Source organism: Giraffa tippelskirchi, chromosome 9 (genome assembly GCF_054371585.1).
Source record: "Giraffa tippelskirchi isolate mGirTip1 chromosome 9, T2T-mGirTip1v1.2.pri, whole genome shotgun sequence".
Classification (NCBI taxonomy): Eukaryota; Metazoa; Chordata; class Mammalia; order Artiodactyla; family Giraffidae; genus Giraffa; species Giraffa tippelskirchi.
This window is the reverse complement of record NC_137283.1, coordinates 144,783,725-144,802,843: the sequence shown is the minus strand read 5'-3', so window position 1 is coordinate 144,802,843 and position 19,119 is coordinate 144,783,725. Positions and strand designations below refer to the sequence as shown.

Sequence of the window (19,119 nt, the reverse complement as noted above, 5' to 3'; positions counted from 1 at the left end):
TTTTCCATTTTATCTCCAGTCTACATAATGTCTTATCAGCTATATGTCAATATTTTCGAATGCTTATTCTAGGGCTTATTAATAGGCATCTTTATGATATAATACTCTACCTTCAGATAGTACTATACTTATGTATACTGTAAGAACCTTTCAACAATATATACTCATTTTCCCATTCAACCATATCCTATTATTGCCATACATTTCATTTCCAAATGTTATAATTCCCATAACATGCTCTCACTCATGCTTTAAGTAGTCAGTTATAACCCTCAGCTAACATTATACTCAACGGAAAATAAGACAAGGATATCTGCTTTTACCAATGCTATTTAACATGCTATTGGAAGTTCTAGCCAGAAGATTTAACACAGAAAAGACATACAAATTGAAAAGGAATATGTAAACATCTCCTTTCACAAATGACATAAACTAATACATAGGAAAGCCTAAAGATTCCACACCAAAAACCACTTGTTAGAGCTAATAATCAAAATTCAGCAAAGCTGCAGGACAAAAACACACAAAAATTGGTTGTACTTCTATACACTAACAATCTGAAGAGAAAGTCAACAATTCCATTTACAATAATACCAAAAGAATACTTAGAAATAAATTTAACCAAAGAAGTAAAAGACTCAAACACTAAAAACTACAAAACATTGCTGAAAGAAATTAAAGAAGACATAAATAAATGGAAAGACATTCCATGTTCATGAGTTGGAAAATCGATAAAGGAATATGAAAAGGCTGTATATTGTCTCCCTGCTTATTTAACTCATATGCTGAGTACATCATGCAAAATGCCAGGCTGGATGAATCAGAAGCTGGTATCAAGACTACCAGGACAAATATCATATATGAGGGCTTCCCTCGTGGCTCAGTTGGTAAAGAATCTGCCTGCAACGCAGGAGATCCGGGTTTGACTCCTGGGTTGGGAAGATCCCCTGGAGAAGGAAATGGCAACCCACTCCGGTATTTTTGCCTGGAGAATCCCATGGACAGAGGAGGCTGGCAGGCTACAGTCCATGGGGTCACAAGAGTCAGACACGACTTAGTGACTAAGCCACCACCAGATATGCAGATTATACCACTCTAATGCCAGAAACCCAAGAGGAACTAAAGAACCTCTTGATGAGAGTGAAAGAGGACAGTGAAAAATCTGACTTCAAATTCAACATTTAAAAAAACTAAGATCATGGCATCTGGTCCCATCACTTCATGGCAAAGAGAAAGGGAAAAAGTGGAAACAGTGACAGATTTTATTTTCCTAGGCTCAAAAATCACTGTGGACGGTGACTGTAGCCAGGAAATTAAAAGAGACACAAGTTCCTTGGAAGGTAAATTATGACAAACCTAGACAGTGTATTAAATAGCAGAGGCATCACTTTGCCGACAAAGGTCCATATTGCCAAAACTATGTTTTTTCCAGTAGTCATGTATGGATGTGAGAGTTGGACCCAAAGAAGGCTGAGTGCTGAAGAAATATCAAATTGGGGTGCTGGAGAAGACTCTCGAGAGTCCCCTGGACAGCATGGAGATGAAATCAGTCAATCCTAAAGGAAATCAACCCTGAATATTCACTGGAAGGACTGATGCTGAGGCTGAAGCTCCAATAGTTTGGTCACCTGATGCAAAGAGCCAACTCACTGGAAAAGACCCTGATGCTGGGAAAGTGAAAGTCACCCAGTTGTGTCGGACTCTTCGTGACTCCATGGACTGTAGCCCACCAGGCTCCTCTGTCCGTGGAATTCTCCAGGCAAGAATACTGGAGTGGGTTGCCTTTCCCTTCTCCAGGGGATCTTCCCAACCTAGGGATCAGACCCAGGTCTCCCACATTGCAGGCGGATTCTTTACCATCTGAGCCACCAGGGAAGCCTGATACTGGGAAATGCTGAAGGCAAAAGGAGAAGGGGCAGCAGAGGATGAGATAGTTGGATGGCATCACTGATTCAATGGACATGGATTTGAGCAAACTCTGGGAGATAGCGGAGGATAGAGGAGCCTGGGGTGCTACAGTTCATGGGGTTGCAAAGAGTTGGACATGACTTAGTGACTGAACAACAACAACAACAGTTGTTAAGATCATGAGTCCCTAACCTCTGAGCTGTGGACCAGTACCTCCTGTGAGATCCGCAGTAGCTAGATATTAGAGATAAAGTGCACAATAAATGTAATGTGCTTGAATCATCCTGAAATGATCCCCCACACCCAATTTATGGAAACGTTTTCTTCCACAAAATCAGTCCCTATGCCAAAAAGGTTGGAGGCTTCTGGTTAAGATGACAGCACCACTCAAAGTTATGTACAGATTCAAAACTTCAATGGCATTTTTCGAAACAGCAAAAAACCCCATCTGAAAAATTCATATGGAATCTCAAAGGTTTCCAGATAGCCAAAACAATCTTAAAAGACTCTCCACTTCCTGATTTCAAAACTTACTACAAAGCTATAGTAATCAAAGCATTGTGGTGCTAGTGTAAGGACAGACATATAGAAAAATGCAATAGAATACAGAGCCCAGAAATAAACTCTCATATATATGGTCAATTGACTTCTGATAAGAGCACCAAAACCTTTCAACGGGGAAAGCAAAGTCTTTTCAACAAATAATGATGAGAAAGTTACTTATTCACATATAAAACTAGATATTCAACTTCAAATGATTTTACTTTACACCACACTCAAAAATAACCTGGATGAAAGACCTAAATATAAGAGCTAAAACTATAAAAACTGTTGGAATAAAAAACACCAGGGGAAGACTTCAATACATTTAGGTTTGCAATCGTTTTTAGGATTTGACATGAAAAGCTAGGCAAAGAAAGAAAAAATAGGTAAACTGGACTTCATTAAATTACTTTTGTGCATCAAAAGATACCATCAACACAGTGAAAAGACAGTCCACAGAATGAGAGAAAATATCCAAAAATTCTATATCTGATAAGAGATTCATATTAACATCAATCTAATCACATCTCTAATACTAATCTCCAATTTACAAAAAGACAGGAGGTGGAGGAACAAGTTAAATGTTAATATGGCTTAAGTGAAAGTTGCTCAGTCATGTTCAACTCTTTGGACCCCATGGACTGTACAGTTCATGGAATTCTTCAGGCCAGAATACTGGAATGGGTAGCCATTCCCTTCTCCAGGAGATCTTCCAGGAGATCAAACCCAGGTCTCCTGCACTGCAGGCAGATTCTTTACCAGCTGAGGTATCAGAGCAGCCCAGAAGCAGACAAATCCAGTACATGAAATGTTCTATAAAATAACTGGGCTGGGAGGGGTGTTGTGCAGGATTAAAAGAGACTGAAGAGACAACAAAAGACAATGCACAAATCTTGACTGAATCCTGGATTGTGGTTGAGTGGTGAGGAGAGAGCTTCAAAGGACATTCTTAACATAACTGGGAAAATATGATATAGCAATATTTAGTGCAGTAATAGTATTGTAGTTACATAGGAAATGTACTTATGAAATTCATGCTTAAATAGTCATAAAGTGTTACGATGTTTGAAGCTTACTTTTAAATCTTTCTGCCCCCTCACAGAAAAAGAGAGAAAGAGACAGAAAATATGACAATGTCAAAATTGCCAAATTTAAGTGGAAGATTTGAAAATGTTCAAAATAGAAAGCTTAGTGTAAAAAAGCTGTGGGCCACTAAACTGTACAACTTAAAATAGTGATTTTTATATTATGGAATTTGATCTCAAAGAAATAAAAGAGCTCTGGGTATTTGATGCTATGGAGTTATTACAGAACTGCTTACACTGCTCTGCCCAGCCCCGTCATCATCAACCTGGGCATGAACAGCACCTCCAGCAGTTCCATAATGCCATGACATTGGGTACAGTGGTGACCTCATGTTAAAGCTAGAAGCAAACACAGAATCTTTATATAGAACTGAAAAAAATAGGATAAGATAATTTTTATGGTAAAATTACTTTTATATAATTTAATTGCTAATGTTTAAAATTTAAGAGTACAGAGGAGGAAGCAAGGCATAATGACTAGGCCAAAAAACCAACCATAGCCTCAACTGGTCAAGAGTAAAATGTCAAAAGCAAACCAAACTGTCCACACACCTGGGTTGATGGTCGGAGGGGGTGGAGGTGGGAGAGGCCGGCCTTCTTTAATGGCTAGTGTACACTGCTTTGCTGACTGAATCGCATTAATGACGTCTTCATGCTGTTGTCTCCAGTTAGATTTTCTCACGGGTTGTGGCTATAAAAAAAAAATTAAACCAACATACACACTAATCTAGGCTATATATCTCAGTGTTATAATATTTTTTTTTAAAGCTGGGATTTGAATTTACAAGAAACAGAACTGTGAAATTTGGAGAAAAAAGAGAAATTTGCTTTCCAAAAGCACTAAAAGTGGTTTGGAAAACACAGTAATAAAATTTTCAAGTCACAGTAGTGAAGGAAAATACAAAACAACAATCACAGAAAACAAAGAAATTACCAAACTTTAAAGGAAGATTTAAATGTAACCTTAAAAGTGATTGTCTTCCAAGTTAATTGCTGGATGTAATGCTACTCTAATGAAAATATAAACGAGATTTGTTTTCTGCCACATCTGGAAAGTATCTGAAATACATTTGGAAACCTAAGTGAGCATGATTAAAAAGAAAACAGTAAAGGTGGATTATACTTACATGACATTACACTGCCCTATCAAGCAAAAATGAAAGCAGAGAGCCAGAAAGAGGCTTTCATGTACTGAAGGACATAATCAAGAACAGCAAGGAAGATATCGATAGTACCTTGGACTGAGGCGCCTTCCCCACAGTGGGAATGTCAGTGCCCTGCAATCTTTGTTTTAAGGAATTGAAAGGTTTACGTTTTTTGTTGAAGAGTTTTCTACAAATTGGTCCATGTCTTTCCTAGAAAAGAAGGAGTGGGGATTAAAATTTTTAACATGTACAATCACAGAGTTCGTAATGGCTCAGTGTACTCAAGCAGCCCCCACTGCAGTGACTGGGTTGCACCTTCAGAGCCAAGTTCATTCTCTAACTCTCAAATCACAGCAGAGCAAATCCATCTGGCTCTCTTCACCCATGTTACACATAACTAGATATTGTGTTTAGGCAAGGTCAAACAAAGGCCTCTACAGCTAAAGAAACTGACTTAAAATTCAGTCTTACATATTTAACTTTACCACTTGGGCTCAGTGAATAGTTCCAAGCATTAAACAATGTTGAAAAGACTCAGTTTCTAGTTTAAATTGAAATAAATTATTTCTGATATTCGGCTAGGTACTCACTGAAGCCAAGGAAATTTTCTTTACTTCTTCTATTCTGTTTTCTGCCTTCACTGTTTCTAAATTCCAAAAGCAAGTCATCCAGGAATTGAGTCCCAACAACCTTGTTTTTCCATCCTTTTGAAGTAACTCTCTGCATACAAAAGTATGCAAAGCAAGGGGAAACTTAGCTTCTTATACAAGTGGAACATTTTCAGAAAAACTCTTACCACTCAACATTTCAAAACTGAGTTTAACTGGGTTGCTTTTCTACATACAGCAAATCAAACCACTTAACTCCTGAAAAAAATGAGTGGAGAGGTTTCAAAGAAATATTTGAGAACATCTGCAAGAAACAACTGGGACAACCATACGACAAATGAAAAATACATCAATTCCATTTAAGTTATGAAGACATTTTCCCTTAGTGTGTCCAAACATTTTTCATGAAGTCATTTATTTTAGAGCAAATCTAAGCTTATAATATTAAACTTTAAAATATTACAATACTTACAAGACCATTGGCAAAGAAAACAACTCCAGCCAGTAGACCTGTAAAAAACTCAGCATTTCTGGTATAAAAACCAGGAAACCAGCATATAGAGCTTTGCCTGTGTTGTTTGTAGTTGTGAATTTAGTCACTAAGTCATGTCTGACTCTTTTGCAACCCCATGGACAGTAGTCCGCCAGACTCCTATGTCCATGGGATTTCCCAGGCAAGAATACTGCCTGTGTACCACCTTTATAAAGTTACTGCATCACTAAAGGATTATGCCAATCTTTGCCTTCCACTCTAAGGCCTCTTCATTCATGGTCATGTAACTCATAACAGCTATCACTTACAGTTACTTTGTCCAGACCCAAAAAATACAGGATCCATGAAAATCACTGTACCTGGCGATGAACAAGCCATACCATTTTAAAACTGAAGGGGAGAAGGGGAGAGACAGAAAGAGCAAATCACTTGATCAAATGCTCTTTGTAGCCTAGAAATAGGTCAATGAAGTAAAACTCAAGAGGACTCAAGAATACTTAGCCTTTAGTGATCTCTCTTCAAAGGTACCTCCCTAGGTCTCCAATCCAGTCCCATGGGGTGCAGTCTTGGGTTAGCAAAGGCAGCTCCCTGGGGGATTACCGGGCCACAATAGGCCCTGTGAGTTCCCCTTCTAGATCCAGGAAACTCTAGCTGCAGTTAACTAGAACAGATATTCTATTTTTAAATTCCCCAGAGAAATAGAACCTACAACCTCATTTGGTAGTCTTTTGCCCCAAATGTAGTCAGGATTATAGTCCAAATTCTTTAAGTCTGAAAACAAGTCTCTTTGATCTAAATGTCCCAGCTAATAGTTCATTATCTACTTAGATTTTTTTAAAAAATATTTTTCTCGGGAACTCCTTCATAATATGGGAAGTCTGTTTCCCTAATTTTGAAATAAATCAAGCCTTTATTCAACTTTATGGGCATCAATCAGGGGACTTGACATGCAGTTAGCGTAAATCTAATTAACAATTAGGTCCTGGAACAGGACTAACACCCATTTTGTTCAAATTACATAAAATCCCTGAAACTGGAGAGTTCTGTCTTTATACGTGGCAAAGCAGGAAACAGAGGGAGGTTAAAGGACTTGTCAGAATTAGTGACAAATTTGAGGCTAAAAGCCAAGTTTCCAGATGCTCCAAATTCAATGTTCATTCCTCTTGACTAGCTAATTTCCCTGGTGCTTTGGCCTTAAAATTTGAATTTCTGATGCTTATAGAAAAGGCGAAAGAGCCAAAACCTCTCAAGAGACAATCAGCTGTGCCAAGACACTTTTATCTGGCTTCCTTTCAGTAAGAGGACCAGATTTAAAAAGATCCCTTTTGAAGGGGGCAGCATCAACCTACCTAAGTGTCCTCGGGGCCTGCCAGCCGTAGGTTATGTACTTTTCTCTCCTTGCTTTCCCTCCACATCTGTCTTTAATCTTTGCCACTGCGGCCTCCTCACTAACTTGACAGTTCATTTAACTCCAATGAAACACATCTACAAAATGTCTTTATGTTTACCAGAACATCTGCTGCAAAGCGTCTTCCACAGACTTCACAGGGAAATAATTCCTGATTGCCATCTGTATAGGATCCAAGAGCACATTATGTTAGTTTCGTGGAATTGCCTGCCCAAGAAGAAATGACTAAGTGGAGGAGACCTCAATAGCCTGATATCCTCACTTTCCCCCATCATCCAATGACTTCCTTCTCTTAGGAAGATCCTTTGTAAAACTCACCCATGTTTTCCTAACATAGACTTCTCACTTCACTAAACAGAGAAATTCCATATGCTTCAGGCAACCAGAGTACAATTATTTAATATATCCTTAAACTAATGTCTAAAGAAAGCTATTAGGCACTAAGTACAAAGCTGATTTGTTGTTGTTTAGTGCTAGGTCGTGTCCAACTCTTTTGTGACCCCATGAACTGTAGCCCGCCAGGCTCCTCTGTCCATAGGATTTCCCAGGCAAGAAGACTGGAGTGGGTTGCCATTTCTTTCTTCAGGGGATCTTCCCAATCTAGGGATTGAACCCATGCCTCCTGCTTGGCAAGCAGATTCTTTACCACTGAGCCACCAAAGAATTCACCTGCCAATGCAGGAGAAGTGGGCTCGATCCCTGGGTTGGGAAGATCCCTTGGAGAAGGAAATGGCAACCTGCTCCAATATTCTTGCCTGGGAAATTCCATGGACAGAGGAGCCTGGCTGGCTACAGTCCACAGGGTCAAAAGAGTCGGACACGACTCAGTGACTAAACAACAAACAAAGCTGATACTCTAGTATAAAGTCACAAATAATCCAATGGTAACATCTTTAAGATTGCTACTAGAATGTAAGATCAGTTCAGTTCAGTCACTCAGTCATGTCCGACTCTGCAACCCCATGAACTGCAGCACGCCAGGCCTCCCTGTCCATCACCAACTCCTGGAGTCCACCCAAACCCGTGTCCATCGAGTTGGTGATGCCATCTAACCATATCATCCTCTGTCGTCCCCTTCTCCTCCTGTCCTCAATCTTTCCCAGCATCAGAGTCTTTTCAAATGAGTCTTTTCTTTGCATCAGGTGGCCAAAGTACTGGAGTTTCAGCTTCAACATCAGTCCTTCCAATGAACACCCAGGACTGATCTCTTTTAGGATGGACTGGTTGGATCTCCTTGCAGTCCAAGGGACTCTCAAGAGTCTTCTCCAACACAACAGTTCAAAAGCATCAATTCTTTGGTGCTCAGCTTTCTTTATAGTCCAGCTCTCACATCTATACATGACCACTGGAGAAACCATAGCCTTGACTAGACGGACCTTTGTTGACAAAGTAATGTCTCTGCTTTTTAATATGCTGCCTAGGTTGGTCATAACTTTTCTTCCCAGGAGTAAGTGTCTTTTAATTTCATTGCTGCAATCACCATCTGCAGTGATTTTGGAGCCCAGAAAAATAAAGTCAGCCACTGTTTCCACTGTTTCCCCATCTATCTGCCATAAAGTGATGGGACCAGATGTCATGATCGATTATGTGTGTGCTAAATGAAGGTATGCCAATTTATCATGGACTGTATGAATTTAGTCACTGAATTTAAGGTAAGCTTTCCTGAGAAGCTGAAACTCCAAAACTTTGGGCACCTGATGTGAAGAATTGACTCATTGGAAAACACCCTGATGCTGGGAAAGATTGAAGGCAGGAGGAGAAGAGGACGACAGAGGATGAGATGGTTGGATGGCATCACTGACTTGACGGACATGAGTTTAAGCAAGCTCTGGGAGTTGGTGATGGACAGGGAAGCCTGGCGTGCTGCAGTCCATGGGGCCGCAAAGAGTCGGACATGACTGAGCGACTGAACTTTTTCCTGAAAATGGCTTTCTCAACAAATCTCTTTGCTAGGAAAGAAAGTAGAAGAGGATGAAACGGACCAAGTAGAACTGGTGGGCTCTGCACCAAATCAGGAAAGACAAAGCCATTACAATGAAGAAGCACATGAGAATGACTAACATCACCCCCGGTGTGGTGCTCCATGTCAGATCTCTTCACGGGGCCTGTGAAAAATACTCACTGAAAACATTTTATACGTAGTAGAGAGTAAGTGAAGGACTACAATGATAATATATTCACTACTTGCTATTATTTTTCTAAAAAATATTCAATGATTATAGTGTTTTCAAAATTAAATGAAGAATAAACTCAAATATCTAAAAAAAAAAAAAAGACAAATACAAAACTGTGCCCACTCTGTTCCAATGCCTCAAACTACCTGACCCACAATAAGGTTCTCAATAATCACTTGTTCGATGTATGGGTTAAATGAGAATTGAGTTTATACCATAGGACCAATTATTCATTCAATAAACACCTGTTATATGCAACTCTGGGGGGGATATTGAGAGAAACTATACATGGGTCCAGCATAGAAAAGGAGAGAAGGTATGCCCATAAATTACTTTAAATGAAGTTGGAAAACCAAACCATTGTGGAATTCTGGAAAAAAAAGTTTTGTTTCATATTACTGCCTTTCAGTTCATCTGGAGTTGAGAATAAAGATTATAAAAGCAGGGACTTCCCTGGTGGCCCAGTAGTTAAGATTCTGTGCTACCAATGCAGGCGGCTCAGGTTCGATCCCAGGTCAAGGAACTAAGATCCTGCCTGCCTCAATTAAGACCCAGTGCAGCCAAATCAATAAATTCATAAAATGTTAAGTAAATATTTAAAATATAAAGATCATAAAAAAGCAGTTTGACCATGGGGAATGTTTTCTATTAGACTAACAATCTGGCTAATCTCTATTATACAAGTAAGAGGAGCAGTCGAGGACACTGAGCAGGAAGAACCTGGATGGTGCTGTAGAAGATTCATGTGACAAAGCTGAGGAGGGATGAACAGATGGCAGTGGGGATGGCAAGTGGGGTTTTAGTTAAAAAGCTAAGGGTGTAGACCTGAAACGGAAAGGAAAGAGGAAATGAGAGACACTGTGGCCAAAGAATCAATAAGATGACTGGATTTGGGGGATACTAGGAGGTGACAGAGAGAAGAATGCTGAGGGACTGAAAAGACAATAGGACTATGGAGAGAAAGAAATAATTCAAAAAGAAGGGACATCTTGTAAGAAAAATGACCTCAGCTTTGGAAATACTGAGTCTGAGATCAAGTCATCCAGCCAGCAGGATGGAAATGAGGGAGGTCAGGGCTAGAGACACAGATGTAGGCTTTGTTTGGAGAGTGATGTAAAGGCATGATATTGCCAGGGAAGAGGTCATGGAAAGAGAAGTACAGGGATGATCCCTAGAGAACTCCATATTTAAGGGCCAAGAAGATGATGATGATAAGCCAGAAGGAGAAAGCAGGAGAGAACAGGGTCATGGAAACCATGGGAAGACGGTTTGAGAAAGGAAGTCTTGATTAACAGGAATCAGATGGTAGCTCATTACAGACATTGTTGATTTAAATGATTTCTTCTCACATCTGCCAGATGGTATTGTATTAGAACATAGGTCATCCATTGCAGCATACAGAAATATCATTCTTCCTCTCTGTTCTTTTGGCCTTCTAACTCTGTAAAAACTAGGTCATAATTTTCTTTCTTCAGCAAGGATGTCCCATTCCTCCACATACTTACCCATTAATAAAAACTATTTATCCTAATTATAAAACTTTTTTCTAAAACACTAATGAAGGATGCTTTACTTTTATGAATATTACAGTAACATTCATAGGGTGATTTCCTGCTCCCCAAATACTTTTCCTACATAATCTCATTTATTCCTCACAACAATCCTATGAGATAGGGTTGTTCCTTTTTTTTCTTTTTTTTTCCTTAAGAGATAAGAAAATGAGGATTCAAGATTAGGTGACTTCTTGAGGACAACAGGTAGTAAGTGTTAACGGTGAGACTCCAACTTGAGTCTCTGTCTCTAGCAGTATTAAAACTATTTATTCAACCATAGCCATAAATATACTGTTATCAGTACTAACCTGCAAAGTAAACGGATGGAAGCCCCTGGAAGATCAATGGCCTTTGGTTTGAATCAGTTGAGTTTTGAGTTCAATGAGTTTGAAATAATGACAAACACAATATGATTCAACTCAACCCCTGAAACAGATAGACCACCGTGTTCTGAAACACATTCAACCTGGAAGCTTGACAACAAGGAGAAAAGCAAACACGGAGAACCAAACGTGGAGATCGATAGAACCCTAGAAGAATCCTTTGAAACAACCAATTTGCCCTTCAATATGCGAATCATTAGACAAGCTGTGATACATTCATACCCAGGAACACTGCTGAGCAACAGAAAGGAACTCTGATATACTGCCAACATCCACTGGATCATCGGAAAAGGGGGCTTCCAGAAAAACAACTGCTTCTGCTTCACTGACTAAGTTAAAGCCTTTGACTGTGTGGATCACAACAAAATGTGGAAAATTCAAGAGATGGGAATACCAGACCACCTGACCTACCTCCCGAAAAAACCTGTATGCAGGTAAAGAAGCAACAGTTAGAACTGGACATGGAACAACAGGCTGGTTCCAAATAGGAAAAAGAGTATGTCAAGGCAGTATATTGTCACCCTGCTTATTTAACTTCTATGCAGAGTACATCTTGCTGGGCTGGATGGATCACAAGCTGGAATCAAGATTGCTAGGAGAAATACCAACAACTTCAGATACGTGATGATATTACTCTAACAGCAGAAAGCAAAGAGGAACTAAAGAGCTTCTTGATGAGGGTAAAAGAGGAGAGTGAAAAAGCTGGCTTAAAACTCAACATTCAAAAAAACAAGATCATGGCACCTGGTCCCAACATTTCATAGCAAATATATGGGGAAAAAGTGGAAACAGTGGCAGATTTTATTTTCTTGGGCTCCAGAATCACTGTGGATGGTGACCTCAGCCACAAAATTTAAAGACGCTTGCTCCTTGGAAGAAGAGCTATGACAAACCTAGACAGTGTATTAAAAAGCAGAGATATCACTTTGCTGACAAAGGTCCAGATAGTCAAAGCTGTGGTTCTTCCAGTAGTCATGTATGGATGTCAGAGTTGGACCATAAAGGCTGATGGCTAAACAACTGACACTTTCAAATTGTGGTGCTGGAGAAGACTCTTGAGAGTCCCTTGGACTGCAAGGAGATCTAACCAGTCAATATTAAAGGAAATCAACCCTGAATATTTACTGGAGGGACTGATGCTGAAGCTCCAATACTTTGGCCACTTGATGGGAAGAGCTGCCTCATTGAAAAAGACTCTGATGCTGGGCAAGATTGAGGGCAGAAGGGGGCGACAGAGGATGAGATGGTTGGATGACAACACCGACTCAATGGATATGAGTCTAAGCAAACTCCAGGAGATAGCGAAGGATAGGGAAGCCTGGCATGCTACAGACCGTAAGAATTGGACACAACTTAAGAGACTGAACAACTACTGATACATAAAACAACCTGATTCAATCTCACTGCTCAGTGAAAAGTTGTTCTCAAAAGGTCACATATGATTCCATTTGCAAAGCATTCTCGAAATGACAGAACTAGAGATGGAAAAGAGATCAGTGATTGCCAAGAGGTAGGGATGGTCAGTGAGGGAGGTGGAATGAGGAAGACCTTTGGGTGATGGGCTAGTTTTCTGTCTTTATTGTGGTGTTGATGGTTATGCATGTAGTAACATGGCATGGAACTATACTTGATCTTAGCTGAGAAGTGATGGCATGGAACTGCAAACACTCAATGTCCCAATGTATATTTTCTGGATTTAACATCTGTAGTTAAGATGTAACTTGGTGGAAACTAGATAAAGAGTGCAGGAATCTCCACAACTTTTTATGAATTGCATCAAAATTAAAATAAATACCTTTGGGTTGGCAACTCATGGCCATTGAGCCCAATTTGAGGCTGCATGATCTTATAAATAAAGTTTTAATAGTACCCAGTCAGGCCCATTTGTTTATATAATATCTATTGCTATTTTCAAACTACAGAGGTAGAGTTGTGTAGTAGTTGTAACATAGACCATATGGCCTGCAAAGCCAAAAGTTATGAATACTTTTTGGACTTTACAGAAGTAGGTTGCCAATGAGTGAATGAAAATGTAGTAATTAAAAATGATTTGTGGGAGAATATGGAAAATTTTAAGATGCATTTTTATTCACGTATTTATAAATAGACTGGAAGGATATATATACATATATATATGGTACACACACAACACATACAATTACCTAGAGTGCTAAGAAAAGAGGTGAAACTTGAGTTTCCTAAATTTTCAATTTTTCTATAAATATTATGCATTGCTGTTTAAAAAAAAGAATGACATTTAAAAAAACTCTTTTGATAGAAAGGATTCTAAAACAATGACATTAACTTACCTATTTCTAACTTTACCCTAACTGGAGTCTCAGCAGACTATTAAAGTGGCTATTGTTTTTATACATTGGTTCACAGTCTTAGGACACTTTTTAAAATGAGGAAATTGATCTGGAAACTATCAACAGTTTTGTCTAGCATGTTAACAATGATAAATAAGCATTACAAAATCTCAGTTCAAAAATTTTATAAGAAACCTGGAGAGGATTATGGCTATAATGAACTTGGGAAAAATTCTACTTGAGACTAGACATTCTCTTTCTGAGCTGGAAGTTAAGAATGCTTTGTAGAGACACTTATCAATCCACATTAATTATTTTTCACCTTATAAAGACATTGCAAAGAAGGAAAAAGATATTTTCTTATTTAGTTGTCAGTGAATCAAACAAACTCTTGAGTCCTTTGCAGTCTAGAACATGCAAATATGAGCAATACTGACATCTTTCAGGGCCCTACAGCAAAGGGGCTGGCATACTAGCCAAAACTTATTATCTCAGGAACATGAATTATAAAATAAAAGGAATTGAGACTAAGGAAATTAGGATGGCAGAGAATACCCCATTTTCTTTTTGCTTTCTCCCCAAATCCTATGGTAAAGGGACTTAGAAACGTGGAGAACCCCGAGAACAGGGAGGAAAGAGGACAAGAAAAAAAAAACTGGAATCTGGAAAGCTGAAGGACACAGTAACCAACTTCAAGGACATAAAACTACATCAAAATCCACTTCCCAAACTGATGGCAGAAAAAAACTGAGAACCATCCAGATTTATACACAGAACCCTTCAAAATCACAGAAACTTCTGAAGCAGGACATACCTCTGACACAGGGACAGGATACATGAGGAAGAAGAGATTGCAAAAATATGGAGAATCAGGGGGCAAGTCTTCTAAAAAGAGGTGGAGATTTCTAGACTCTTCCCCCCCTTCATCCCACAGCCCCTGGGTGATTGCCTTTTTCCAACTCTAGCAGAAGACTACTCTTCAGAAAGTATAAGACAGAAGATCTGTGTACGAGTCAACATGAGGCACAGCTGAAGGCACGGGTGGGTAGATACCATTCACATATACATAGCTGATTCTCAATATTTGTGCTAGTAACATTCCATACATCCCTGCAAGCACTAAATGTGCAAATACTGACATTACCCCTGGGGGAAATAAAAAGTTAAGCTCCTGTGAGCCTCTGGGTCACAATTTAACCTTCTTCTTTGCATTTGTTCAGACACCTTAAATATAGTTGATTCAACAACGTTGAACTCATAGCCAACCACACACTTCAAGCTGGCATGAAGATTATCTAACATATTTTAGATAGTATTTTAGGCATATTTTCTCCATAAGGCATATGACAGCTCTGCAACACTATGCTCGGGAGCCTTTTAAACAGTGAAATCATCAAAAAAAAAAGTACATCATTATGAAAAGCATGGCATGAAGTAGACCATAAAATGTTCACTTGTTTACAGCAGGACAGCTGAAACAAGGAGGCAGAGCATCACATCGTGCTACCCTACCTGGGCGCGTGGGTGTTAGATGACTCACCTCTTAAACTGCTATGTACATGCCTGTGAACAGCCGGGAAAGCACCTTTGACTACTGATTTAAGGTTACAAATTTTATCGAATAGGTGAATTTGCAAAGAGGAACTCCATGGTTAATGAGGATTAACTGTATCTGTGACTTCTGTGTACATAATCTAGTGATTAATCTCATTTACAGTGATGTTGAAAGCAGAAAATATCCCACACCCACCTTCCTCTACTTGGCTCACAGAACTCTGCCTGCCAGACCCTTACTCTCAAGGTAGAATGCAAGCTTTCCTGAGAATATAATTATTCCATGGAGAAAGAGCTAAAGATACCGACATTGGGAAGATTCAAGAAACAGCTCACCCCAGACCACCCTACAATAAAAGCTCAAAATCATCTGATGCTACCCATCCATTCAGTCTCCAGTGTTTTCTTCCTCCAATCTTCACTATGAACAACAGACAGGAATTTTCAAAGATCTCAGGAAAGTCTCCAGCATGTAAGCCCACAGTAAGTGCTATAAAGGAGAATTAAAGCTCTTAGAAATTAAAAGCCTTACATGAGAAATATTCAACAGCAGGTTGGCAGGTAGAATTAGGGGAATCTCCCCCAAAATACAGTAAAATGACATAGAAATACAGAAACATTAGCAAATTACAGTATCTGTCCAGAAGGTCCTACTCCAACATAGAAATTCAGGAGAGAAAGGAGAAAATACATGGAAGAAAATAAAAATAATTTTAAACTATTTCCAGAAGTGAAAGGACACCCGTCTCCTGATTGAGAGGATCCAGCACAAATGAAAACAGATCTATACCAATAAATATTATTGTAAAATTTTATAACACTGGAGACAGATTCTATTGACTTAGAAAAAAGTTAACTTACAAAGTATCAGGAGTCAGAATGGCTTCAGATTCACAAACAACAAAAATGAAAATAAGCAGGGAAAATTTTTCTAAACTTCCGATAGAAAATAATCTGCAATCTAGAGTTTTATACCCAATCAATCTACCAATCAGATATGGGGGTAGAACACATTTCCAGACATGTAAGCTTTCAAAAAGACTACATCCTGTGTTCTCTGTCTCAAGAATTACTGGAGGATATATACTCCATATGGTGAGCAAAAGATACAGCAAACAGGCATTCAACACAAGGGGGAGAGAGGGCTGGCAGGATGACAGCTGGGCCCCAGAACTGGAGAAGCAACCAGTTCAGACGGGAGGAGAGTAACTGAAGACACAAGTATGCTGAAGGCAGTCATAACCTAGATAGTCATGGCCTTTGTAATCTAAGGATACTAAGTCCTATATTTATCTGGCTCTCCTTCTGTTCTGTACTTGGTTTACTTGACCAAATCCCAGGAAAGTGCCTGTGCTCTTCATACTGATGTCTAGATCAGCCGAGGAGACTCATCTCACTCCACAGGAAGGCTCTGCACTCATCTCTTCAGAGACAGGTCATGCTAAGTGGAGAAACAGAAAACATAACACGACTAAGCAGACAACCGCTAAGCCTATTTTGGCAGGAGATCCAGGATGCTCCAACTGTGGTGACTTGTGTTCCCAGGACTCACTCATCACCCAGTTCAGACATCTACACGTGGGATTCTTTAAAACTCTAGGAGCTGAAGTAAGACTCAGAGACTATTCAGCTATCTTCTCAAGGATGCCTTGATCAAATAGTAGCATATACTGCCCTCATTGAACTAGACTTGTGCTTCTCAGTTGTTCAAAGCTAAACAAGATATTGTGCTCATAGGGATACCACGCAGATGTTGATTAATATAAAAGTCTAGATGGTTTGTAAGAATTACCAAAGGGAAGAATAAATTGAATAAAATCCCACAGGTAGTTTCTGTGTTCTATTTCTTAACTTGAATAACTTGTTCTACTTAACTTGAATAACTGGAATGTTTATTATACATTATCCTGTAAGTTTAACAAGTAAAAATCAAGGCCATTAGAATTTTTACCTTCTTCTGACCTTTAACTGGAACAAGTAAGCTGAATAAAATATACGAATGGCAACACACAAGAAGGAACATAAAAATATTGGTAATTCAAAGTTATTGACAATCTTTATAAAGTTCTGTACTTCACCTGAAGTGATCTGATGACATCACAATGGAGGTGTGGATACATCACAGGTAGCATAAATTGTAATAGCTCTCGATACTTTGACTTGTAAAATAAGTTATAAAGTATCCAAAAAAGTGACTTTACACCAATTACAGACAGTGTTTAAACAAAATAGGTCCTTAAGATACAGCAGGCAAATTCTTAAGTGATTTTTGCCCACTGCCTGGGATGCCTGAGGCCTTCTTTCTGGCTAAGACTCAATCTAGGCCCTTTTAAGTTTAAGCAATTCTTTTCTGAAATATCTGTCCAAATAGCCATTCATTTTATATTACTTACTAATCACTTACTGAATGCCAAGCTCTGTTCTAGACACTGGGGACAACTTTGTAAAGAAAAATACTCTGTCCTCAGTGTGCTCTAGAGAGACTGAAAAGATACATCTCAGATGCCAAACGATGTTACAGAGAACATAAAGAAGGAAAGGAACATAAAGAATGCAGAGGAAGGTTTGAGCTATTTTAAAAACATGGTCAGGGAAAAGTTTATAGGGTAGGTGACAACTGAGCACCACTCTTAAGGAAGATTTATTTACAGTTAAGGGCACTTCAGAGGGAACAGCAAGTACCAAGATTCTCATTTCAAGTGATACTTATCGCAGTGACTTGACATTGCTGGTCATATTTTGCTGCACACACCCTACCTCCTTGGACAATGCTGTCCTTGAAGGTAAAACTCCCTTATTGCTTAGGACACCCAACATTTAAACATAGAGCTGAAGTTTCCAACCATTGTTTATACATGACTCACATCATAAATATTCCAAAAAGTTATGAACTTATGTTAAGTTATGTTAAGAACTTTTTTCCTGATTAAAATCAAGATCTTTATATTTGGAGGATAACCTGCCAAAATCACAATGTTTCTCACGAAGATTAGTGGTTTTTACTCACATTCTCCTAACTGTAAAATACATAACACGTTGACTTAAACTATTTGAGTCAGGTGTGGTAAAATTAGAAGTTCCAAAGGAGCGTGAACAGCACCAAATCAAAATAACATTCCACATCTTGTTAAGATTCTTGTGGTTTAAAAAACCTTCAAATGAGATAGCTACCAAAATATATGGTCATCTCTTTAGGATTTAGTACATTCCCAATACAAATATAAATCATCACCTGGCCCTTTGTTTCCACAGGTTGGCATTTAAATTCATGCTCTCCAGTTTTCTACTTCTGTGACGACAAGCTCTTCAGCCAAATTTTTTTGTGTCAATGTCGGTAGAGCACCTAATCCTACTGTTTTCCACAACTTTTTAAATTCTACAGTAATTACTTAAGATTTAGAATACATAACATACAGAGAAGGATAACACCTATCAGCTTAGCAAAAGCCACAATCAAATTATAGATGAAGGCACTTCCTAATAATTTAGATATCAAACATAGCTCACCTGCTAAGAATGGTTGTGCCCCAGCCATTCTGTACCCTGCTCAGACCAACAGTGTCCAGATTTTTTTTCTTTTCAGAACAGTCCAGATAACAAAGCATTAGTCACAGACACATGAACAAGGGTCACTAACAACTTGTTTGTTGCAAGAAAGTCACAGCTTACCAAATAATTAACAATTGTGATGGTGTCATTGCTTGAGCCTTGAAAAAGTTAAAAAAATCTCACCAAAAGACAGGGAGTTTTTTCAACTATGTGTTTTAATCAGTATGAATGGTTCCAAGCATTAAATAACACTGAAAAGACAAGCTTTCTAGTTTGAACTTAAGTAAATATTTCTGATTTTGAGCCAGGTACTCACTGAAGCCAAGGAAGTTTTCTTGATTATTTCCTCTGTTTCCTGTCTTCACTGTTCCTAAATTCCAAAAACAAGTCAGCCAGTAATTGAGTCC

General features: G+C 38.8%; 1 protein-coding gene across 5 annotated transcripts in view; it reads right to left on the bottom strand.

Moving 5' to 3' along the window:
• ZC2HC1B (zinc finger C2HC-type containing 1B) overlaps positions 1-18,723 on the bottom strand; it is a 52,062-nt gene extending 33,339 nt beyond the window's left edge. For 3 of the 5 annotated variants that reach the window (XR_014065848.1, XM_081531045.1, XM_081531046.1), the window contains exons 1-4: positions 18,671-18,723; positions 7,291-7,352; positions 4,772-4,891; positions 4,089-4,227 (exon numbers count right to left, since the gene is read on the bottom strand). Coding sequence is in view for 4 of the 5 variants with exons in the window: in XM_081531045.1 (XP_081387171.1) it covers positions 4,089-4,227; positions 4,772-4,891; positions 7,291-7,352; positions 18,671-18,698 (349 nt within the window). In the remaining variant the exon portion in view is untranslated. Of the gene's footprint in view, positions 1-4,088; positions 4,228-4,771; positions 4,892-7,290; positions 7,353-11,225; positions 11,251-15,543; positions 16,605-18,670 lie in introns of all 5 variants that reach the window. The other 2 variants (XM_081531044.1, XM_081531047.1) reach the window with 2 other exon arrangements.
• Positions 18,724-19,119: the final 396 nt, after the last annotated feature.